Consider the following 26179-nt stretch of genomic DNA (forward strand, 5'->3'; position numbering starts at 1 on the left):
ATAGTCTTGTCTAGAGGGGTATAGTCCGGTCTAGAGGATTATAGTCTGACCTAGAGGATTATAGTCTTGTCTAGAGGATTAGTCTGGTCTAGATGATTATAGTCTGGTCTAGAGGATTATGGTCTGGTCTAGATGATTATAGTCTGGTCTAGAGGATTATGGTCTGGTCTAGATGATTATAGTCTGGTCTAGAGGATTATGGTCTGGTCTAGAGGGGTATAATCTGGTCTAGAGGATTATAATCTGGTCTAGAGGGGTATAATCTGGCCTAGGCTGCTTTAATCCCGGGTTTATTCTGGACTGAGTGTAAACTATGGTCTGTTACAACCGTGTGGCCCAAAATCACAACAACAACAACACAACAACACAACAACACAAACGCGTCCATGTAAGAATATCATCAAACAAAGTCAAACTGAAACCTTTCGTGTTGTCGTAGTAAAGTGAAGAAGAACTGGTGTGATAATGAACTGTCGTTAGTCAGAAACATTCAGAGAGAAACTTCAAACCTCTGCTGCTCTCAGAGAAGAAGACTCAGAGTTTACACACAAACACAAACACAATGTGTCTGTCAGTGATTCACTGGACAAACGTTTACAAACGGCTCCTTTAATGTGAGCAGCTTTAACCAGACCATTAAATAAAATGGAAATGACAGCAGCCATTCATCAGTCTATATATATATGAACACACACACACACACACACAAATTCTTGTACTTGCTAAATACTGAGGACCAGCATTTCCACTTTATAAATCAACACAATTACAAATATCCACTTCATGAATGACATCTACAAAGAACTTACTGGTTGCAGTACCATACAATGTCTGCAGGTGGAGCCCCAGAGCAAAAAGGGCTGGAAAACTTTTTCGATTTTTGTTGTTGTTGTTGTTGTTGTAATTTTTGGTCCAAAATCTGACAAAAACATCATACTATGTCGACCAAAATTTAAAAAAAAAAGATTTTTGACCAAAATTTCATACTATACTGTCGTCCAAAATTTGAAAAAAAAAATTTACCCAAAATTTTTGGTCCAAAATTGACAAAAACGTCATACAATACTATGTCGCCCAAAATTTGAAAAACAAATTTTTACCCAAAATTTAAATGTTTTTTTTACCCAAAATTAAAAAAATACAATTTTGAGCAAAATTTCATACTATACTGTCGACCAAAATTTGAAAAAAAAAATGTACCCAAAATTTTTGGTCCAAAATTGACAAAAACGTCATACTATACTGTCGACCAAAATTTGAAAACAAATTTTTACCCAAAATTTAAATGTTTTTTTTACCCAAAATTTAAAAAATACAATTTTGACCAAAATTTCATACTATACTGTCGACCAAAATTTGAAAAAAAAAATGTACCCAAAATTTTTGGTCCAAAATTGACAAAAACGTCATACTATACTATGTCGACCAAAATTTGAAAACAAATTTTTACCCAAAATTTAAGTTTTTTTTACCCAAAATTAAAAAAATACAATTTTGACCAAAATTTCATACTATACTGTCGACCAAAATTTGAAAAAAAAAATGTACCCAAAATTTTTGGTCCAAAATTGACAAAAACGTCATACTATACTATGTCGACCAAAATTTGAAAACAAATTTTTACCCAAAATTTAAATGTTTTTTTTACCCAAAATTTAAAAAATACAATTTTGACCAAAATTTCATACTATACTGTCGACCAAAATGTGAAAAAAAAATGTACCCAAAATTTTTGGTCCAAAATTGACAAAAACGTCATACTATACTATGTCGACCAAAATTTGAAAACAAATTTTTACCCAAAATTTAAATGTTTTTTTTACCCAAAATTAAAAAAATACAATTTTGAGCAAAATTTCATACTATACTGTCGACCAAAATTTAAAAAAAAAAAATTTACCCAAAATGTAAAAATGTTTTTTTACCCAAAATAAAAAAACATTTTTAGCCAAAATTTGAAAAAAAAAATTTACCCAAAATTCTTGGTCCAAAATTTGACAAAAACATCATACTATACTATGTCGTCCAAAATTTGGGACAAATTGAGTATAGCACGTTGTAGCAACCTAAGGAAGTGATTTCAATGAAAACAAAGTGAGGACCGGCCAAAATGTCCTCACTCTGTAAAAATGACCTCACATTGTTGGTAAAAAACCCTCACTGGTCCTCAGTATGCCGCAAGTACAAGAACACACACACACGCACGCATGCACGCACGCACGCACGCACGCACGCACACACACACACACACACACACAGGCCTGTCATGCATTATGAATGAGGAACTCACCTGCATTTAAAAAAGTTCTCAATCATTTTCTTGCTGCTCGAGGAAAAGATGGCTTGAAAAACCCGACTCCTTGATGTGTTAGAGATTTACATAATCCATGTTTTAGTTGTGGTTAAACTCGGGGGGGAGGAGGATGGGGGGGTAATGGGGGGGGGGGGGTTACAGCACGTATGTCATCATACTCTGCTGCAGCTTCAGCCTCAGAATACAGCGTTTATTTGTACATTTACCGCCATGAATCTGCATGACCTGACTTAAAAACCTCATTTTTGAATGTTTGCCGAGCTTCTGCTTCACTAGGACCTGGTTTTGGTCCAATGTGGTTAGTTTTTATGCAAGATTTTTATTTAATTACATTTTTTTATGCACACGCTACATGTCTATGTCAAAATATATAGATATTTATTGAATTTAAAGAGGTAAAAACGGTAATAAAATGTGAAAACTATTTTCTTTTTCTCCTTTTTAGATTTCATAAATGCATCAAACTATGTTTTTTTGTGAACATATAGTGACTTTATACGTGATGTTATCTTCATTTTGAGGATAAAAAAGGTTATTGTTGTGTTTGGAGAAGAGACAAAAATGTCATTCAATGTGTTTATTGAATGACGTGAATTAAAGTGTGTTTAATAAAAAACCTCCAAAATATTGTTTTATTTCATTTTAAAGTAGTCCTTTTTACATATATATAAGAGGTTTGGGTATAAACAGCAATGATTAATGTCAACAGTTTTCTTTTTGGAGCTCTTGAATTTCCTAAAAGCGAAAAACGGTACTTCTTTAAATATAGTTTACATGATAATATCTTCTTATTTTAAGGGTAAAACAGGTTTTTTTTGTGGCTCCAGATGACATTTATTTGGGTTGAAAAGACACAAAAATGGCTCTTTTTTAATACTAAAGGTTGCAGACTCCAGGTCTAAATCCATTACCCTAACCCTTAACCATCCCAACTAAGTGCCTCACCTTAACCTAAACCCTAAACTCTAGTCTTAACCCTAAAAAAATGTCCCCACAAAGATAGTTCTTTAGGTTTTTTGACATGAATACAAGTGAAAACACATATTATATTGAATATAAAGCAAACACAAACACACACACACACACACACACGGAATAAATGACAGAGTGCAGATCTTAGACATTAGCCTCATCCACACAACACCAGTACTACCTGTACCGCACACACACACACACACACACACACACACACACACACACACACACACACACACACACACACACACACACACACACACACACACACACACACACCGAACAACCCCCCGCTGAGATTACAGTGTGTGTGTGTGTTCTCAGTGAGACGATGACAGCCGAGTGTAGGCAGAGAGCAGCTTTTAGCAGCCTTTGGCCTGTGTGTGTGTGTGTGTGCGTGTGTGCGTGTGTGTGTGTGTGTGTGTGTGTGTGTTCTTGTCTTTCTATGCTTGTGTGGACCACCCCCTGGCAAACTACCTTTTTTGTGGGGACATTTTACCTTGTGGGGACAAAATGCCCGGTCCTAACAAGGATAATGCTAGGATGAGCTCCTTTGACCCTAATGGATGATCTGTCAAAGTTTCAGCAGAAGTCCTCATAGACTTAGAAAACTCAGAAATGTGTGTGTTTCAAGTTTGCCATGTGGCCACTCAGTGTTACTGCACCCACATTTTTTTTTCGAATGGGTGGAGTGAAGACAAATTTTGTGATTGGCTGAAGCAGGGGAATTTTGTGATTGGCTATTTCAAAGGCAGACAGTACATTTCAAATGAAAAACAATGCAAACAGAGCTTTGACTATTATTATAATTATTACTATTTATTATTCACAAAAACTTTAGCAATAATCCAGAGCACCACAATTAGAGTTATAATAATAATATTATAATAATAATATTTAAACTGGAAATAGTCAATTTTAGCCACAGATTAATTAAATAATGATTCAAATATATATTTTTGAACCACTTTTGCAAATCATGTGTATAAATCAGTGTATGAGTGTAGAGGATCGGCTTATTAAGGAAACTGAAAAATTGTAGTAAGAGTTTCATGTATTTTAATTGTAAGCACACTCAGGTAATGTTTATGAGATGTGCTGTACAAATAAAACAGATTTGACTGCATCAGTATTAATAATATACACTCAATGTTATTTTGATTTACCTTTCAGAGACGTTTTTATTTGAATCTATAATGTACCGTAAACAAAAATAAACTGAAAAATTAGTTTAATTTACATGAATTACATGAATTTTATTATATTTTAAGTAAAGTCATACTTGAATTTCACAGAGGGGATTAAACAGGTTATCTGTCAATCTTAAGATCACCATCCTAACAGTACTTTTGCTTTAAACTCAGAGTTTAACTGAAAACTTAATTTTATTGACATTTTGCTTTGAAACCACACATTTGATAATTGTCAGCCTCGTCATCATCTTCTCTCTTAGTTTGACTCCACAGTTGTTTTTTTCTTTTTCTTGAACCATTCTTTTTATGTTCTTCCAGTCTCTTTCTGTTTACTGCCATTGTCTCCTTTTCTAAATTTCTTATTCACATGACAACTTGTGACTGCAGTCCAGGCTGTATGGACCAGGCCAATGGGCTAGATGCCTTGTGATGTATTTTCAGTCTTAATTTGCATGTCACTGTCGTATCTGCACTGCACTTTTCCCTGTTTGTCCAGATAGAAAATGCTTTCCATCTGAAATACGTATTTTGTTAAAAGACAGTTTCAATAACTACTAAAGATATATAAAAGCACTACATCAACAACATAATTTAGACAAGCTCACATAATCCATACAGCGATTTTTTTACTATGTCTAACATGTCTATGTTAGATTTTGTTCCCATCATAATGCTTATGATTTTCTCATACATGATTATGTCTGAGCAGAACAGTACACAAGTCTTTGTCTAATTTAATCAGTCGTTGCCGTTTGAGGTAGTAAGAGGGAACGGTGTGGGATGAGCAGACTGACAGCAGACTGACAGCAGATTAACATCAGTCTAACATCAGACTAACATCAGATTAACAGCAGATTAACTCCACAATATTCAGCTCTTCTCTTCTCTGAACTTCAGGCCTTTACAGGCTAACATGCTTACAATAAAACTAAACTGAAGTATAGGCACAAGTAGAAAAGTGTATTTGTTTTTCAACATGAGCTTGACACAGCAGACACAATGACGAAACACGGTGCATAAACCAGGCATGTGTGAGTAAAGAGAGTGGCCAGTTGAACTGGACAGTCCCAGGAAACACAATAACTACTGAGATAAACATAGATTTAAACAGGCTCACACAGGTGCAATGTTGGTCAAACTAGGTAATTGGTCAAATGCAGCATGAAATTGCTTTTTCAGTCTAACAGAATTAGGGACAACTAGTAAATAATCCTCTGCTTAGGGGTCGAGATCTTAAAAATACAAGTTCTGATTCATAGATGATGGTTTTAGTGTGTGAAATAATACACCATTAATCTGAAAAATACTACATTACTTGCACTTTTAACACAAAAAGAGCCATTATGCATGACTGTATAGTCGCAACCTTGGCCTCCACACTCTTGTCTCAGGCTCAGGCTGAGATTCTCAGGTTGATTGAGAACAGCTCAGAGTTCTGTGATGTAAAAATCATTTTAAATTGGGCAGATCTTCACCGACTGTTTTGTGAGCATGACACGTCCTCATCACAAATGACACTCTACCTCCCGTCTCACTGACATATAGAAATAAAGACTGAAAGGCTGTAAACACAAAGACAGGTTTGGACTGGGACCGTACCTATGTTCCCCGGGTCCTATGTTCCCCGATTTGTATGTGACCGGGGAACATAGGACCCTTTCTCTAAACCTAACCCTAACCCTACCCATTTTCAAAAAAGGGTCCTATGTTCCCCTGTCACATACAAAGTGGGGAACATAGGACCTTTTTTGGAAAAACGGGGAACATAGGACCCAGGGAACATAGGTACGACCCTTTTGGACTCACTGCCTTGAAGCTAGTATATCCAGTAAATGATGACATTTTGGTTGTACTTTTGTGTTAATACACCCATCCTGTCTCACACATAGTGGGTCTCAATTATCAAAGGTGCATTGAAACAGATGCAGATCCAGGAACATAAGACATTGTAACCCAGATTTCACTTGTAATTTCTAAAACATTCATATTTCACTAGTATTAATCTACATCTGATCAGGTTGAACTAATGGAAGAACACGTTTTTCACTTCTTAGAAATATTGAGGAGGGTCAGAACTCTGTCAATCTCTAACTGCTGTTTTGTTGCGCACTGAGCGGTAATGCTAAGCACAGGGAAAAATGTTCATTAATTCTCTTTAAAAAAATGTAAGGTTGAAGATTCACTGTCATTTCTCACAGTATAGCATTCTCATCCGTATTAGACAGTCATTAAAAGACTTATTAGAAAATCTCTACTCTAATCTCACGATTTAAAAATATATATAAAAACACTACATCCATGACATCATGTAGACAAGCTCTCATAATCCATACATTGTATTATATTATATTTTATAAAGTCAGATATTTCAGGGTGGATGTGTGTGTGGTGAGGAGGCACTTTTTTTTTTACTATGTGTAACATGTCTGTATTCTGAGCAGAACAGAACTTGCAGTTTGAGGGAGTAAGAGAGAAAGGTGGGGGATGGGCAGAGTAACATCAGATGAACAGCAGACTAACATCAGTGCAGGTGCAGCATGTCCCCCCCTCTCCCCCCTCTCCCCCCTCCCTCTGATGGGCCATCAATGAAGGCTGCACTGAAAATTGTTACAGCCAGGTCAGGCTTTCCCGCCTCTTCCTGCACCTGCAAACTATTTTTATTTTTTTTAGAATGCTGCATTCACAGGAAAACGGACATTTCACTTTTAATGACCCTAACAAAACATGTTTTATGTTTAAACTAATAACTCTTTAAAATCTTAATGCTACATAGAAACTCAGAACTATGACTTAAATAATGTTGTCTTTAGTTTTATTAAGTCATTTATATAAATAAATAACATTTATGAGCATCCTTTCACATTAAAGTCCAGGTTTCCAAACTTGCATTGAACGCGTCTCCAACATGTCTGACCGAGTTCAGAGGCTGCAGCAGCATGTGTCAGAAAAGATTGGAGGACCAATTAACTGCAAAAAACGTTCAAGAACACCAAAAAATTTACAATTATTGGAGGTAAGACATTTTTCATATGTTTATGAACTGTTTTAAAACATTTCTAGTTTTCTGGTGCATTTGAAGTATTATTATAGAGTCATATGATTTCTATGAAATGTATTTACACATGAAATAAGTCTGTAAAGTCAGCCAGCTCATTTATTTTGACTAATTACCTTAATACATTTGAATGACAGTCACCAAGTGTTTAAATTTAAAACCTAAGATTCTGGGGGCGTGTCCACTCGAGTCCATGACACACACAGATAGACAGACATTTTTTGTGGGGACCAAAGTATAAATATGATATTCATCATGGCTGCTTCTTGGTGTCCATGTCATCACACACAGGACTTGTTAATCGACTTTTTTTTTAAACTTTGCTGTATGGAAAATCATTTGTGTTAGTAAACATTATCAGTGTACTTTTTTAATAAAGTGAACAGTGTTTTTTTTTTTTGCTTCTTGTTAATTTTACAACTTATAACTTTTCAGATGATGAAGCGAAGGAAAGTTGAACAAGAAGAGGGACAGGTATGTTTTCCTCTTCCTTTGTTTCTTATATTGATGTCGGCTGAAAGCCACTAACAAAGTTTCACACATTTGACATAATTGGAATATAATTTCAGTAAAGCTTAATTAATGTTCCCATAATTTGGAGCTCATACAGTTTTTACTGGTTTGTATGGATGAAACATCCATCCATCCATCCATTATCTACCGCTTTTTCCTCCACCAGAGGGTCACGGGGGGTGCTGTGCCTATCTCAGCAGACATTGGGCGATAGGCGGGGTACGCCCTGGACAGTTCGCCAGTCCATCGCAGGGCCACATATAGACAAACAACCATTCACTCACACTCACACACCTACGGTCAATTTAGAGTGGTCAATTCACCTAATCCCCATATCGCATGTTTTTGGACTGTGGGAGGAAGCCGGAGAACCCGGAGAAAACCCACGCACACACGGGGAGAACATGCAAACTCCTTGCAGAAAGACCCTTGTTCCAAAGTTGTTCCAAACGGGGCTCGAACCCAGGAACCCGGGTCTTCTTGCTGCAAAGGCAAGAGTTGGATGAAACATTATATATAAATATATATTTTTATGGTATAATGAAATCATAATTTGAGACAATGCAATATATAAATCATACAGGCTGGTTATTAATTCTTCTATTTTTTTCTTCTAGTTCTATTGTTGACTGTTATGTCCTATGTCCTATTCATATGAAAAGGTTATTCATACATGTAGGAAACATTTCATATTTTCAGGTGTGATCACATTCCATTATATTTCAGATGTTATTACACTGTGAATATTGAACTGAACCTTGTTTTATATATATATATATATATATGTATATATATATATATATATATGTATATATATATATATATATATATATATATATATGTATATATATATATATATATATATATATACACACACACACACACACAGTACTGTGCAGAAGACTCAGGCCACCATTAGATTTGTTGTTTTAGCTGCTGCTATAACAACAATCAAGGATAATTATTTCTATTTCACTTCACTGGAACACATCCAGAAAATATGTATGCAGTTTTTTATTTTTTTATTTATTTTTTTTAAAGAAAAAATCCTCTACAGGTGTAGAGTATTTAGCATGATCTACTCTTACACTTGAACAATAACACAGCTCTGTCAATACTGGAGTGGAACCTTCATTAATGTTACTGCTAAATCCTGTGTTTGTCCTACTATTTCATTTATAGAAATATCTGCTGTAAAAAATGCTGTTATGCTGTTACATACACATGTTGCATGAGTTAAACTCACTGACAGCTCGCTAATATATAAGAGCAGCTTTAAGTCGCATCACTTCATTCACAATTCATATGATCACAGAAAAAAACAACAGAGCTGCTGGAGACTGAAACTTTTGCACAGTACTGTATATATGTGTATATATAGCAGATTAAATCAAAGTACCGCAGTCTGTCAGATGCTAATTTTCCACCAACCATTGGGCCTTACTGGTCTGTAATGACACATGAACACAGTTTTTACATTGTGAACTAAACTTAGCACAAAAAGTAAGGAAATGTATGTTTATTGGATCATTTCTTGTTGTAACAATAGAATTTATACTGTTGTAAACTCTGTTTATTTCCCTTTTAATAAGGAAACTGATAAATTGAAGCATTCCAAATTTTGCAATGCAACTGCAATTATTATTATATTTGTATTATTATTTAATATTTACATAGTTATTTTTGCACGGATCACAGTGCTGCAAAAATTATCCATTTGTCAATGCGTGAACTTATAATTGATCATTGTGTTTTTTCAGGAGGACTGTGATGCTTCTCTATCAGCATCTAGCCATGATCTGGAAAGTGATCATGTGCCATCAGCCTCAGAGACCTCAGACAGCGGAGCCACGTGAGGTTCTTGAAAATAACAAAAAATCAACACTAAAAATAAACCCTAAACTTCAAGATGAACCTGCCAACAACTTAAGTGACTCAGACGACAACCCCTGCAACTCCAATGGTGACGAAGACTGTGGCACAAAACACAATAGTGACAGGTACAGAGTATCGTTTGAAGTTTTTTATGTTGTGATGTGTGTTCTATCAAAACAGTTCCTCCAGCTTCACAAATAAGTGCTGAACAGACGTTTGAAGACCAATCTTCTGAACCAGAAGAAGAATACGATGGCAAGTTATTTTAGTTTTTAGTTATTTTACACATTTATTCACTTTATCCTCCATATGAGTATCACATGGCTGTTGGTGCCAATCCCAGCTGATTTAGGGTCACATCCTGGGGCCTGGGGAGTTAGTTAACCCTGAGATGAGGGAAACTCTGTTTTTTTTGGTTTCAAAATGCCAGTTCAGCTCAACTCTGAGTCAGTTACCCTGACAATATACTCTGTGAACCTAACTCAAGTCATAAACGTAGCGTTTTTGTTTCTGTTGAGTTATTTATTTTTGTTTCCAAAAATGTGCACTTTTACCTTTACAGCATCTGTCAGTATGATGACATTTTAATACTGACATGATATTACATTTATATTTTCTCTTGTAGAAGAAACACCATCTGAGAGTCTGTTGGCAGAAACCTCATCTCCAAGACCAGATGAGCAGATAAAGCCTCAGGAAACAGGTAAATTCTTAGTAATTATCATTAATTTGCCCCTGCTCCTGTGTATTAACAGTTCAGTATTCTATAATTAATCCTTAATAGGAATTACATTTTTATTTTGCATTGTAAGTTTGAGTGTATGTTACTTTTTTTTTTGTTAAAATAATACAGTTCTGTTTTTCTTCTTCCTGAAGCGTCCTCCAAAAAAAAGACATCAAAGCGGTCAAGATCATCAGTCCAGGAATCATATGGTATGATCAGTGAAGGAGCATTATTATATGGCTATTATTGTATATATAATATATAAATGTGATAATTTGGGGTGATTTATGATCTGTTTTATATTGTAGGAGAGACATCCATTCAACTTCCAGACACCTCAGCTCCAACTCCACCAAAAAAGCCTAAGAAGACTCAGAAAACAGGTAAACTCTTCTTCTGTCTTATTTGTCTCCTCCTGCTTTTGTGTATGATCACTTCTACAGTCTCCAATTACAACAAAACAACTAAAGGGAAAGTTCCAGGGTTTTGTGTAAATAAATCTTGCTTTGTAAGTGAATAGTACTGTAAAAAAAAGTTGTGAAATGTCATGTGTTTGTTACCTGCTCTGTCAGTTTGTCCACACACTTCAGCTGCATCTTCATGAAGCATGTGACGCTGTGCTGTGATTGTGGTGTAAGTGATGGAATGTTAGGTGGACAGAAACAGCTGCTGGGCTCAGGGTTCTGGATTATGATTAGTCTATTGTGGCAAAGTACATATTACTCTCTTCTGCATCAAAACCAACTTGTGGGGTTAAAAATACACTTTTTACAGTATGTTTCATCAGGATGTTCTTGGAAACACAACATTTCAGAATTACAAATCAGCTGCACTCACTATGTGTCTTATGTTCTTTTCTAAATGTCAGGTGTGGATCCACAAACCGTACCTCTCAAAAAAAGGCCAACGGAGACCTTGGACATCTGCAAATAAACAGGCAGTATGGAATCATCTTGGCAAATACATGACTCTGCAAAGGGTTCGAGGTAAAGAGATCTGTGATGAGGTCATTGACAAAGAGCCAGATCTCTCCAGGCGCGATTGGAGAGATGTGAAAAACTGTGTACAATTATATTGTATCATCCAGACGTAAACAGCTGTAGTTTTGTTTTGTTTTTTTCTGGTTGAACAGAGGTTGTAAATGTACCCAAATGTTGGTGCCTGTAAGCACTTTGACAGTCGCAGGACTTAAAATGCTGATAGCAAATTGTTTTATTACTGGGTTTGTTCTACAGTAATCAATGGTGCTGAAAAATTTGAAGTGAAGTTGAAGTTGAAAAAGTGAAGTGATGAGGTGGTGAAGTGATGAGATGGTGAATTGATGATGTGATGAGATGGTGAAGTGGTGAAGTGATGAGATGGTGAAGTGATGATGTGATGAGATGGTGAAGTGATGAGATGGTGATATAGTGAAGTGATGATGTGATGAGATGGTGAAGTGGTGAAGTGATGAGATGGTGAATTGATGATGTGATGAGATGGTGAAGTGGTGAAGTGATGAGATGGTGAAGTGATGATGTGATGAGATGGTGAAGTGATGAGATGGTGAGATAGTGAAGTGATGATGTGATGAGATGGTGAAGTGGTGAAGTGATGAGATGGTGAATTGATGAGATGGTGAAGTGATGATGTGATGAGATGGTGAAGTGGTGAAGTGATGAGTTGGTGAAGTGGTGAGATGGTGAAGTGATGAGATGGTGAAGTGATGAGATGGTGAAGTGATGAGATGGTGAAGTGATGTGATGAGATGGTGAAGTGGTGAAGTGATGAGATGGTGAAGTGATGAGATGGTGAATTGATGATGTGATGAGATGGTGAAGTGGTGAAGTGATGAGATGGTGAATTGATGATGTGATGAGATGGTGAAGTGGTGAAGTGATGAGATGGTGAAGTGATGATGTGATGAGATGGTGAAGTGATGAGATGGTGAGATAGTGAAGTGATGATGTGATGAGATGGTGAAGTGGTGAAGTGATGAGATGGTGAATTGATGATGTGATGAGATGGTGAAGTGATGATGTGATGAGATGGTGAAGTGGTGAAGTGATGAGTTGGTGAAGTGGTGAGATGGTGAAGTGATGAGATGGTGAAGTGGTGAAGTGATGAGATGGTGAAGTGATGATGTGATGAGATGGTGAAGTGATGTGATGAGATGGTGAAGTGATGAGATGGTGAAGTGATGATGTGATGAGATGGTGAAGTGATGTGATGAGATGGTGAAGTGGTAAAGTGGTAAAGTGATGAGATGGTGAAGTGATGATGTGATGAGATGGTGAAGTGATGAGATGGTGAAGTGGTGAAGTGATGAGATGGTGAAGTGGTGAAGTGATGAGATGGTGAAGTGATGAGATGGTGAAGTGGTGAAGTGATGAGATGGTGAAGTGATGATGTGATGAGATGGTGAAGTGGTGAAGTGATGAGATGGTGAAGTGATGATGTGATGAGATGGTGAAGTGATGATGTGATGAGATGGTGAAGTGATGAGGTGATGAGATGGTGAAGTGGTGAGGTGATGAGATGGTGAAGTGGTGAAGTGATGAGATAGTGAAGTGGTGAAGTGATGAGATGAGATCGTGAAGTGGTGAAGTGATGAGGTGATGAGATGGTGAATTGGTGAAGTGATGAGATGGTGAAGTGATGAGATGGTAAAGTGGTGGTGAGATGGTGAAGTGGTGAAAATGTTTTCATGTATTAATTTTTTTCATTGTTTGTTTACCTCCTCTTTTATAATGAGATGATCCTTGTGAAGGGAACATTATGGTTTTCCCATAAGTGATGTTTGTTTATCAAAGACACTTCCTTTGTGAAGTGTGATCTTTATCATTAAAGGATGTTTGATGTTACTGATAAAGTGATTTGTGTTATTTTTCTCATACTTTTTGGAGCTGCAACAATTAATGTATTAATTGATTACTAAATTAATTGTTCAACTATTTTGAATAAGTGATTAAATCAGAATATGAGAGAAATCAAATTAAATTAAATGACATTTTTAGGACCAAGCTCAATTATTAAAAGAATAAATAAATAAGCAACATATTGATTAAGTTGCAGCTCAAATAAAGTGATTAGAGTTGATTCAGTACTTAATATCTCTATTAGCTACTTACATGGTAGCTAATACATGTGGTATTTTACATGTGATAGAAAACTCATCCTGTAATTAAAAAATACTTGTGGCATCATAAGAAACCCACAGATTAGTCAGTATTATTATTATTATTTAAAATAGATGTGTTACTTTGGCTGTGAATCATGGACTTTTTTCAGGAAACAAACTGTAAAGTACAGTAAAAAAAAAAAAAGTACAAGTTGTCTTCAGAATAAGTAGTGGAAGTGTTTACAATTAACCTAAAATTCATTTATATATATATATATATACATATATATATATGTATATATATATATACATATATATATATATAAAAATAAAATAATTATATGTATTGAGTAAAGTATTTCAGGTGTGAAACTTCACTAATCAACTACTATAATAGAGATTAATATATTTGTAGAGATCCCTGCTCCACTGTTCTAAAAACCTACAAACAAATACATGTGCGTATGTTAAAGTCTGCCTAGCAACAGTCACCGGTCCACACAAGTGCAGCAGAAAACTTTTTTTGCTTTTCTTTGAGTGTTTTCGAATCTGAAGTGAGATTCTTGCTCTCTACTCCCATCTAGGGAAGGATTTGATTTTTGCACATTTCTAGCTACAGTGGAAGTGGTGGTCCACACAATGACTACTGAGAACGTGGTCCACACAATGTGGTAAAGACATGTATGTGTGTGTGTGTGTGTGTGTGTGTGTGTGTGTGTGTGTGTGTGTGTGTGTGTGTGTAGTATCACACTAATCACACAGCTCCACATTATTCTATGCAAATGGAGCCTGGAGAACATTTAAATACGCAGACCATCGCCCGTGTTAGACACCGTGTTATTTCCTCGCTCCAGTCGAAACACTTTTACAACACCAGCAACAGAAATGCTTCTCTTTGCTCAGGATTAATATAAAACGTCTGAATAGAATAATCTGTTCAATAATTCCACGATGTTACAGGAAACATAGGAAGAGGCTGAACGTCCATGTTTCATATTTGTAATACGATTTATGATCTACTCTGTAGACATGAATACTTTATTACTCTCTGCCATTTATATGGATCATTTCCTGATTTCCTAAATTTCAAGACATTCCGTGATACTTTTTGTTTTTCGAGAAGAAACTCAGCTCACTGTCAAAGTGCATCAGGGCAAATGGATCATTTTCTGATTTTCAAAAATTCATTTAAATTATTCCGTAAGAGGTTTGCAAATATTTTCAACACATCCTTGTTCAGGGCGATGCCGACTATTATGATGGTAAATTTCAAGTCTTTCCGAGATACTTTTTGTTTTCGAGAAGGAACTCAGCTCACTGTCAAAGTGCATCAGTGAAAATGGATCATTTACTGATTTTCAAAAATTCATGAAAATTATTCCTTAAGGGTTTTGCAAATATTTTCAACACATCCTTGTTCAGGGTGATGCCGACTATTATGATGGTAAATTTCAAGTCATTCTGAGATACTTTTTGTTTTTGAGACTAAACTCGGCTCACTGTCAAAGTGCATTAGATCAAAATGGATCATTTTCTGAATTTCAAAAATTCATTAAAATTATTCCTTAAGAGTTTTGCGAATATTTTCAACAGATCCTTGTTCAGGGCGATGCCAACTATTATGATGGTAAATTTCAAGTCATTCTGAGATACTTTTTGTTTTTGAGAAGAAAATCAGGTCACTGTCAAAGTGCATCAGGGAAAATGGAAAGGAAAAAAGGAAAAAAAGTATCTCAGAATGACTCGAAATTTACCATCATAATAGTCGGCATCGCCCTGAACAAGGATGCGTTGAAAATATTTGCAAATCTCTTAAGGAATAATTTTCATGAATTTTTGAAAATTAGGAAATGATCCATTTTCCCTGATGCACTTTGACTTTCTTCTCGAAAACAAAAAGTATTTCGGAATGACTTGAAATTTACCATCATAATAGTCGGCATCGCCCTGAACAAGGATCCGTTGAAAATATTCGCAAATCTCTTAAGGTATAATTTTAATGAATTTTTAAAAATCAGGAAATTATCCATTTGTCCTGATGTACTTTGACAGTGAGCGAGAATCAGTTGAAAATATTTGCAAATATTTTCAACAGATCCTTGTTCAGGGCGATGCCGACTATTATGATGGTAAATTTCAAGTCATTCCAAGATATTTTTTGTTTTTGAGAAGGAACTCAGCTCACTGTCAAAGTGCATCAGGGTAAATGGATCATTCAAAAATTCATTAAAATTACGAGGTTTGCAAATATTATAAAGGTCTTATTCTGAGGATACAGTGTTATTTTCCACTCATTTGAATATGTTATGTTCTGATGCAGCTTTTTGTACGAATATATAAACAAAACAAAAAAAACAGAAATATAAAAGCAGATGTCCATATTGATAATGTAAACATAGAAAGAGTAAATTAACTTAGAATGCTGTCACAGAGCGTTTGTCGCCCTGAGGAAAACAAAGCATATTCTCAATCACAAAGCTCCATATAAATGTATATATATTATATTGTTCATTACTTTTACCATATTTGAGTTACTGTGTGGATACTGGGGGTGGTGGTGGTGGTGGTGGGGGGGGGGGGGGGCTAAGAAAAGGGCCATCAGGTTAATAAATAACTCTGTTTATACTGCAGAGTCCACACGAATGAAAATTTCAGGATTTGATTCAGTTTAAAAACAGCGAGAAACAACTTCACTCCCGAATAAAACAAGAGGAGTTGTTTTCAGAGAGAGAAGAAGACGAGGAAACTCAATTTAAAAAAAACGCACCGTCAGACACAAGAGTGTGTGTTTCAATCTTCAGCAGATTAAATTATGGAGCAGTCTAAGTATAGAACAGAAAAAGGACAGGACGTTTAATCCAGCACGTTGATGTCAGTGTTTTAATCCAGAAATGTTATTGAGGAAATGATATTAAAAACAAGATTTACGATCGTTTCAGCTCCTTAGATGTGAATATTTTGGTCGTGTCTTTGCTCACAAACACCGATGAACTGTTTACTTTTAACATTTTCTGACATTTTCTGGACCAAACGCATAATCGGTTACGAAAATAGTAATAACTGCAGTAGCATCACGACTCGTAGACAAATATTTTAGCGGTTCCACTCGCAAACAAACAAGAAAAAAAACTCCAAATTAATTTGTTGAGTCACTGTTTGTGTTTGTCACAATATATATACATGTGTGTGTGTGTGTGTGTGTGTCACCTATTCCCTATTAAGAACAATAACACAGTGTTTTTTTTTGTGTGTGTTTGCAATTTTGCACGACCTTAAAGTCTGAGCTCTGAGCGCAGATTCAACTTCATTAGTCTGAGGATGAACTTTACTCTCCATCGTATTCTTCACGTAAAATGATGATGATGATTATTGTTATTATTATTATTGTTGTTGTTATTATTTTAAACATTCGTGTTCATCAGAGTTCACTCAGTTTCAGTCGAACGCTCCAAGAAATAAAAGAAAAAAAGACACATGTTGATATTTCCAGACGTCGGCCTGTTAGAGAGAGAATGACTTTCACCTTTTAAGCTGTCTTTGGTCTCCTGGCAACACACACACACACACACACACACACACACACACACACACGCACGCACACACAGCCATCACTAAGTGTCTCAGTGTCATTAACATGAACTCAGTCAAGACTCAGGTCTGAGGTCAGTCAGGATGGAGTATAGAGTACACAGAGTACACAGTACATAGCGTATACAGGGTACAGAGTGTAGTACAGCAGGCGTCAAAGTATCTATCTATATTTCTAGTACCAAGTATAGTGTATAGTTTATAGAGTATAGAGTATAGAGTATGGAGTATCAAGTATTGAGTATAAAGTATAAAGTATAGAGTATAGAGTATCGAGTATCGAGTATAAAGTATAGAGTATCGAGTATAAAGTATAGAGTATAGAGTATCAAGTATTGAGTATAAAGTATAAAGTATAGAGTATAGAGTATAGAGTATCCAGTATAAAGTATAGAGTATAGAGTATAGAGTATCGAGTATAAAGTATAGAGTATAGAGTATCAAGTATCGAGTATAAAGTATAAAGTATAGAGTATAGAGTATAGAGTATCAAGTATTGAGTATAAAGTATAAAGTATAAAGTATAAAGTATAGAGTATTGAGTATAGAGTATAAAGTATAGAGTATAGAGTATAGAGTATAAAGTATAGAGTATAGAGTATAAAGTATAGAGTATAGATTATAAAGTATAGAGTATAGAGTATAGATTATAAAGTATAGAGTATAGAGTATAGAGTATAGAGTATAAAGTATAGAGTATAGAGTATAAAGTATAGAGTATAGAGTATCAAGTATCGAGTATAAAGTATAAAGTATAGAGTATAGAGTATAGAGTATAAAGTATAGAGTATAGAGTATAAAGTATAGAGTATAGAGTATAGAGTATAGAGTATAAAGTATAGAGTATAGAGTATAAAGTATAGAGTATAGATTATAAAGTATAGGAAGAAAGAGTATACAGAGTATAGAGTATAAAGAGTATAGTACAGCAGGCATCTAAGTATATATCTATATATCTAAGTAAAAAGTATAGTGTATAGAGTATAAAGTAAAGAGTATAGAGTATATAGATTATAAAGTATAGGAAGAAACTCAGTCAAGTCAGACAGAGTACAGAGTGTAGTACAGCAGGCATCTAAGTATCTATCTATATATCTAAGTACAAAGTATAGAGTACAGAGTACAGAGTATAAAGTATAGAGTACAGAGAGTATACAGAGAGTACACAGAGAGTACACAGAGTAGAGTGAGCTCAGTGCTCAGAAACACTAATCTGAACCTGAGCTCCAGTCTCAGTTCTCACTCCAGCTTCTTCTTCTTCTTCTTCTCTTGTTTTTCTCATGTTTTTCTCAGTGTAACAAAGGTGAGACGATAATGAGACGATAATGAGACGATAATGACGAGCATGTGATCATGGATCAGCAGACGACAAAGTAAAGTTCCTGACGAGCGGAGATTAAGATTAAGTCTGTTATTAATGTGACACATTTAAGTGAATCCTGAGGTTCAGGATATGAACGAGTGGAAGCTGTGATATTGATGCTGATGCTGATGCTGATGATGCTGATGATGCTGATGATGCTGATGATGCTGATGATGCTGATGCTGATGATGCTGATGCTGATGATGCTGATGATGCTGATGCTGATGATGCTGATGCTGATGATGCTGATGCTGATGATGCTGATGCTGATGATTCTGATGCTGGGACTATGTTTACTGTATTGTCCGTACTTAAATAAAAATGCATTCTATTAAATATTCATTAAAGATAAGAAGAAAATGTTAAATCCATCAGTTAAGATGAGATTTTATGGATAAATATAGACATAAATATCATAGAATGTGTCATATTTTCCCAGTTTAAACATGTGATGATATTTAAACTCACTGAACTCAACGTGTTTTGTTTCTGAGTCACAATCACAATCTGCTCAGAATCATTTACTCAGAGCATCCTCTCCTCCATCCTCTCCTCCATCCTCTCCTCTCTCCATCCTCTCCTCCATCTCATCCTCTCCTCCATCCTCTCCTCCATCTCACCCTCTCTCCCTCCTCTCCTCCATCCTCTCCTCCATCCTCTCTCCATCCTCTCCTCCATCTCACCCTCTCTCCATCCTCTCCTCCATCCTCTCCTCTCTCCATCCTCTCTCCATCTCATCCTCTCTCCATCCTCTCCTCCATCCTCTCCTCCATCCTCTCTCCATCCTCTCCTCCATCTCACCCTCTCTCCCTCCTCTCCTCCATCCTCTCCTCCATCCTCTCTCCATCCTCTCCTCCATCTCACCCTCTCTCCATCCTCTCCTCCATCCTCTCCTCTCTCCATCCTCTCCTCCATCTCACCCTCTCTCCATCCTCTCCTCCATCCTCTCCTCTCTCCATCTCATCCTCTCTCCATCCTCTCCTCCATCCTCTCTCCATCCTCTCCTCCATCTCACCCTCTCTCCATCCTCTCCTCCATCCTCTCTCCATCCTCTCCTCTCTCCATCCTCTCCTCCATCCTCTCCTCCATCCTCTCTCCATCCTCTCCTCTCTCCATCCTCTCTTTATCCTCTCCTCCATCCTCTCCTCCATCTCATCCTCTCCTCCATCCTCTCTCCATCCTCTCCTCCATCTCACCCTCTCTCCATCCTCTCCTCCATCCTCTCCTCCATCCTCTCTCCATCCTCTCCTCCATCTCACCCTCTCTCCATCCTCTCCTCTCTCCATCCTCTCCTCCATCTCATCCTCTCCTCCATCCTCTCTCCATCCTCTCTCCATCTCATCCTCTCTCCATCCTCTCCTCCATCCTCTCCTCCATCCTCTCTCCATCCTCTCCTCCATCTCACCCTCTCTCCATCCTCTCCTCCATCCTCTCTCCATCCTCTCCTCCATCCTCTCTCCATCCTCTCCTCTCTCCATCCTCTCTTTATCCTCTCCTCCATCCTCTCCTCCATCTCATCCTCTCCTCCATCCTCTCCTCCATCCTCTCTCCATCCTCTCCTCCATCCTCTACTCATCCTCTCCTCCATCTCATCCTCTCCTCCATCCTCTCTCCATCCTCTCCTCCATCTCACCCTCTCTCCATCCTCTCCTCCATCCTCTCCTCCATCCTCTCTCCATCCTCTCCTCTCTCCATCCTCTCCTCCATCCTTTCCTCCATCTCATGCTCTCCTCTCCTCCATCCTCTCCTCCATCTCTGAGGATGTGGAGAAAAGTGTCTGTGACCTCTGCAGGAGGAAGAGTTCAAAGCACAGAAATCTAACTGTGATTGACAGATTAAATCCCAGTCTGTGTTTTTCTTCTCTCCTGTTCTCTCTCTCTCTCTCTCTCTCTCTCTCTCTCTTTCTCTCACACACACACACGCGCGCGCGGACACATTAGAAAGCAATTCAATTAAACTCATCCAACTCCATTCAGCGGCGCGGTAATTAACATGCGGCGAGCGGCGCGAGCTTTGATTGTGGCGCGTAAACAAAGAGGAGAGTAATCCAGTTTACACACACACACACACACACACACACACACACACCTCCTCACAGCTTGTGACGCAAACGCATCATCGTCACAAACAGATGTTACTGTTGTATGAAAAATTGGATTAGATTAGACCGGGATTATGCAGATTATCATCATTATTATAGATCAATAAGTGCCTCATAAACACACACACGCACACACACACACACACACACACACACACACACACACACACACACACACACACACACACACACACACACTGTGTCATAAACACAACATGACTTCTTGAGCACGTGCTGTTTAAAGTGCGCCTGGACTCAGAGGAGCTGTCCTTTCAGCACCACCAGCAGCAGCCACGGTGCTGAAACTCTGAAGTTCTTTAAAACATTTAAATCACACACAAACAAACAAACAAACAAACCTCGTGACACTGAGTCAGAATTTCACGCGCCACAAACACCAGAGGAAACCACACAGCTGTGCGCGCGCAGGCCCACGACCACGGCCACGTCACTTTTCCGTCTGATTTAAACCATAAATAAACCCGTATATAAAGTGTAAATGCAGAGGATGTGGATCGCAGTGAAGCTGCCTCCTCACCACACACAGAGCTGTGCTGCAACATGTTGCGTAAAAACTTTTATCTAAACACTGAGAGCGCGTGAGTGTGAGTGTGTGGTGACGTTTTATTGCCTCGATTCTATGATCGCCATCATCATAAACCCGCAGGTAAAGACGCTGGTGCGAGAGCAGAGACTCGAACTCACCGATGGTCGTAATCACCGTGATGGCAAAGTAAAACGAGCCCGCAAATTTCCACTGCACCCCGGCTCTGTGCGGCTCTGCCTCCATGATGATGGACTCCAGTTTGCGGTAATCATCCTCGCTGATGTTGTATTTCCCCTGGAGCCGCTTCTCCTCGGCTTCCAGCTGCTCCTTCTCCCGCATCTCGAAGTCGGACTCCAGGGCGTCAAAGACCGCGGCCCCGACGAGCAGGTACGTAAACGTGCAAATGATGAGGGACAAGGTCCGCACGTTTTGCCGCTTCATGGCCAACAGGAACCGGCGGCCGAGGGGTTCATGTCCCCTCGGGTTCCCCGGGATGGCGCAACGAGCGCTGGGAAAGCCGCGCGGACAGCGCCTGGAGACGGACGCGCAGGCAGGTGCGCTCCGGCGAAGATGGCCGCGGCGGACGCCGGAGTCGGAGCAGTAATCCCCCGCCTTGTGCTGATCCCGGCGGCAGAACCCCAAGTCCTGCTCCTGGTTCGCGGAGAGACACAGCAGACTACTGGATCGCCTGGACCAGGAGCCCTGCAGCCGAGAGACCCTGCGCAAGACCTGCCCAAACCAAGTCCTGCTGGTGCGCAGTGCCATCAACAAGCTGCTCCCAGGATCGCCTGTTGGTCTCTGCTCTCCCCACAGCGAAGCGCACTGACGTGAATCGATACTTCCAACAAAAACCACGGAGAAAAAAAAGGGGAAACGCTCTTTTCCGCTCTCGCTTCCCTCCGTGCGGTGAATTCAAATGTCCGACAAGTGACGCTTCTCTCCGCACGAACTTTCAGCCTCTCGCCAACCTGTTCGCCGTAACCCCATCAGCGCTCGGGCTATTTTTAGCCGCAGCCCCGTTCTCCTCCACGCGAGCGCAACAGAGAAGGAAAAATCACTTCACTGTCCGAGAAATCCTCAAACCCTCCTGGCAACAACCTGCGGACATCCTGACATCACGGATCTGCTGAGTCGTCGATCAGACGCCGAGGAGCGGAGCGAAGACGAGGGACAACAAGTTGGAGCTGTTCGCCGCACAAACAGCGCAGTCATTACATCAAACACACGCACGCACGCACGCACGCACGCACTCATCCACTCTTTCTGCTGCGTTACTCCTGCACGAGCTCACTTGTTGTTGTGGAGGAAATAAATAATCCATGCGCGCACGAGGAAGAAGAAGAATCAGCGTCGACAACAACAACAACAACAACAGGTTCCATCGCAGTCAAAGCTTCTTTTTCTTCTTCTTCTTCAGATTATAATCTGTCTTCTTCTGAAGTTGAACCAGAAAAAAAAAATGACTTTAAAGCGCGTCCGTGCCCGCACTGGCGCTCATGCTCCGTTGCGCACATCCAAAGCTCCTGCGCTGCGTCTGCGAGCTCAGTCTGCGCGGATTCTCAGGACGGAAAAAAAAAAAAAAAAGAAAAGAAAAAAGGACAAGAATAGACGTGTTTTTGTTTTTGGTTTTTTTTGTTATCCCTCGCCGCGCGTGAGTAAACCATGCGTGTCACGAGCCGCTCTCCTCGTCCGCTGGAGTCCGTGCATGCGATGAGTCCACGCGCTCCACGCTCTGGCCGGTGGGCGTTGCTCCTTTTGTTTCTGCGCGTTTTCTCGCTCTCCAAGTGTCACGATTCATCCCCGCGCTGCATGGGGCCCCGAGCGCGCGGCGCGTGTGCACAGACGCGCTGCGGGGCGCAGTGACCGCAGCGGCTCTCTCTCTCTCTCTCTCTCTCTCTCTCTCTCTCTCTCTCTCTCTCTCTCTCTCTCTCTCTCTCTCTCTCTCTCTCTCTGCTTCCCGTCGTCACGCGACCCCTCCCACGCTGACCAGTCCTGCTCGTGTACACGAGGACACGCACAGTCAGATGGTCTCCATCATGTCCTCGCGGCAGCAGCAGCAGCAGCAGCAGCAGCAACGGAACTTGTCCTCTGTGACGCGCCGCATCAGCACCATGGACAGCGCGTGGACATGTGCGCCTCAGTGCCGGTTGCCACGCGCTGTCCATGGTGCTGATGCGTCCGAGCGTGGACAGTAACGCAGGAGTGGAACAAGGACGAGATTAAAACTCAGAGAAGTGCAGAATCCAGCGGTGGAAGTGGATCCACGCAGGATTAGAGCTCCATCAGGAGCCGGAGGGAATCAGAATCCTCTCATATCTTACACTGAAAAATGCACGATTCTCTCTCTTCTCCAGTCAATGAACACTTGGGGCAGCTGTGGCCTAGTGGTTAGGGCTTCGAGCTCGAGACCGGAAGGTAGCCGGTTCAATCCCCGACCAGTCCGCAGCTGAAGTGCTGTTGAGCAAGGCACCTAACCCCCTCACTGCTCCCCGAGCGCCGCTCACTGGCATGGCAGCTCACTGCGCTGGGTTACATGTTCTACACCTCACTGTGTGCTGTGTGTGTTCACTAACTCACTGCAAAATTGAATTTCCCCTTGCGGGACTTAAAGGGTTCTTAATCTAATCTAATCTAATCTTTGTAATCTCAACATGTCCGCAATGACTTATCTCCTTGATTTTTGGATGAGATTAGATCAGATTACAGAGGAAAAAAAACTCATGGTATGTTACAACTAAGAGGTCAACTTTGCAATATACCGTCATTTATTTGTTCTGCTAAAGTCCTTTTCTGTCTTTCTTTTTTTGTGCGTGGTGCACATCGTATCTCACGAGTGCTCTTGAGCAAGGCAGTTAATCCCTGACAGCTGCAGGGAGGCGGGGGTTGTTATGCAAGTGACACCTGATCTTAAACAGCTGAGCGTCTCCAGGACAGAGGACAGACACACGGACACGAGCGTGACCACACGCCTACGCCTCATCTGCAAAAACACATGTAAAGATGAGATTACACTGAATATGCTGTTTATATACGTTCAAACACGTGACACGTGTGTGCATCAGTGTGTGTGTGTGTGTGTGTGTGTGTGTGTGTGTGTGTGTGTGTGTGCGTTCTCCCTGGTTACACGTGTTTACTCTGAGGTTGTAAAAGCATGTTGATAAAGATCATGTGACATGACCAGACCTGATCGTATCTACGTGTCGAACGCTTGTGTATCAAAAGTTTAGGGATTATGACATTTTGATGTCATTTCCTGTTTCCTTTAATGGCTTTAGAAAAAAAAAGAAAAAAGGTTTGTCTGTAAAAGTTCTTTCTCTTTTCCTCTGTGTCGGACTAATTTTAGAGGTTTGAGATGAAACGCTGACAGCTGCACGATGACACACACACACACACACACACACACACACACACAGATACAGTATAATGCAGTGGTTTCAGAGCCTCAGCGTCTGGATCACAGTCTCCGTCTATATTTAGCTCCACAGTTCTCTTCACGTGTCAAACACTCTTCATCACCTCTGTCCACCTACACAACTGTGACATGGTTTTAAAAAAGTTTATTATTATACAGCTAACATTCAGATTATCATAACACACACAAACACAGACACACACACACACACACATTCATTTCCTGGAGCCTTTAATCTGAATTTAAACAATTTGTACTGGCCTAATCCTAACCCCTGACCCCTGACCTTCACCTCAACCTAAAGGAAATCCAGGTAAACACACACACACACACACACATTCATTTCCTGGAGACTTTAATCTGAATTTAAACAATTTTGGCCTAATCCTAACCCCTGACCCCTGACCTTCACCTCAACCTAAAGGAAATCCAGGTAAACACACACACACACACACACATTCATTTCCTGGAGACTTTAATCTGAATTTAAACAATTTTGGCCTAATCCTAACCCCTGACCCCTGACCTTCACCTCAACCTAAAGGAAATCCAGGTAAACACACACACACACACACACAGAGATCTTTGCATGATTCCCATAGACCATAAACTGTATATACTGGGAGGTAACTGGACCAGGACTGAGACATTTTAGAGTTCCTTAAACTAATGTAGGTCCCTACAACACAATGAAATCCAGGTATATACACACACACACACACACACACACACACACACACACACACACACACACACACACACACACACACACACACACACACACACACACACACACACACACACACACACACACACAGAGGGATCTTTGAACGATTCCCATAGACCACATATCCTGGGAGGTAACTGGACCTGGACCAGGGTTGAGAAACCATCAAGTTTTAGGAGGTAGACACGCAAAACAAAACACTTAAAACTAAAAGTCCAAAGTAAAATAGTTCAAAGTTCAAGTTGTAAATGTAATATTGTTTATTTTTGTTAATTTAGAGTTCCTATTTTGTCATAAACTTGAAAAATCCAACTCTGTTTCTCGTCTTTTATTCCTTTACACTGTGTAAACATATTTAGGTCCCCACAACATAAGGAAATCCAGACACACAGAGATCTTTGCATGATTCCCATAGACCACATACTGTATATACTGGGAGGTAACTGGACCAGGACCAGGACTTAGAAACCCTCAAGCTTTAGGGAGTAACCACACAAAACAAAACACTTAACACTTCCAAAGTCCAAAGTAAAATAGTTCAAATAAGTTTAAATTGTAAATGTGAAATTGTTTATATTGGTCATTTTAGAGTTCCTATTTTGTCATAAACTTTGTCACAAAACTCTGTTTCTTGTAGTTTATTCCTAGGAATAAAAGAAACAGATTTAGGTCCCCACAACACAAGGAAATCC

General features: G+C 39.2%; 1 protein-coding gene across 1 annotated transcript in view; it reads right to left on the reverse strand.

The window, feature by feature from the left end:
• kcnk9 (potassium channel, subfamily K, member 9) overlaps positions 1-22113 on the reverse strand; it is a gene marked incomplete at both ends in the record, with an annotated part of 80718 nt that extends 58605 nt beyond the window's left edge. Inside the window, one exon of the mRNA XM_083899760.1 lies at positions 21507-22113. Within this exon, the coding sequence (XP_083755886.1) occupies positions 21507-22113 (607 nt within the window). The remainder of the gene's footprint in view (positions 1-21506) is intronic.
• Between the last annotated feature and the right edge of the window lie 4066 nt (positions 22114-26179).

This window comes from Microchirus variegatus (assembly GCF_963457635.1).
Source record: "Microchirus variegatus genome assembly, chromosome: 13".
Classification (NCBI taxonomy): Eukaryota; Metazoa; Chordata; class Actinopteri; order Pleuronectiformes; family Soleidae; genus Microchirus; species Microchirus variegatus.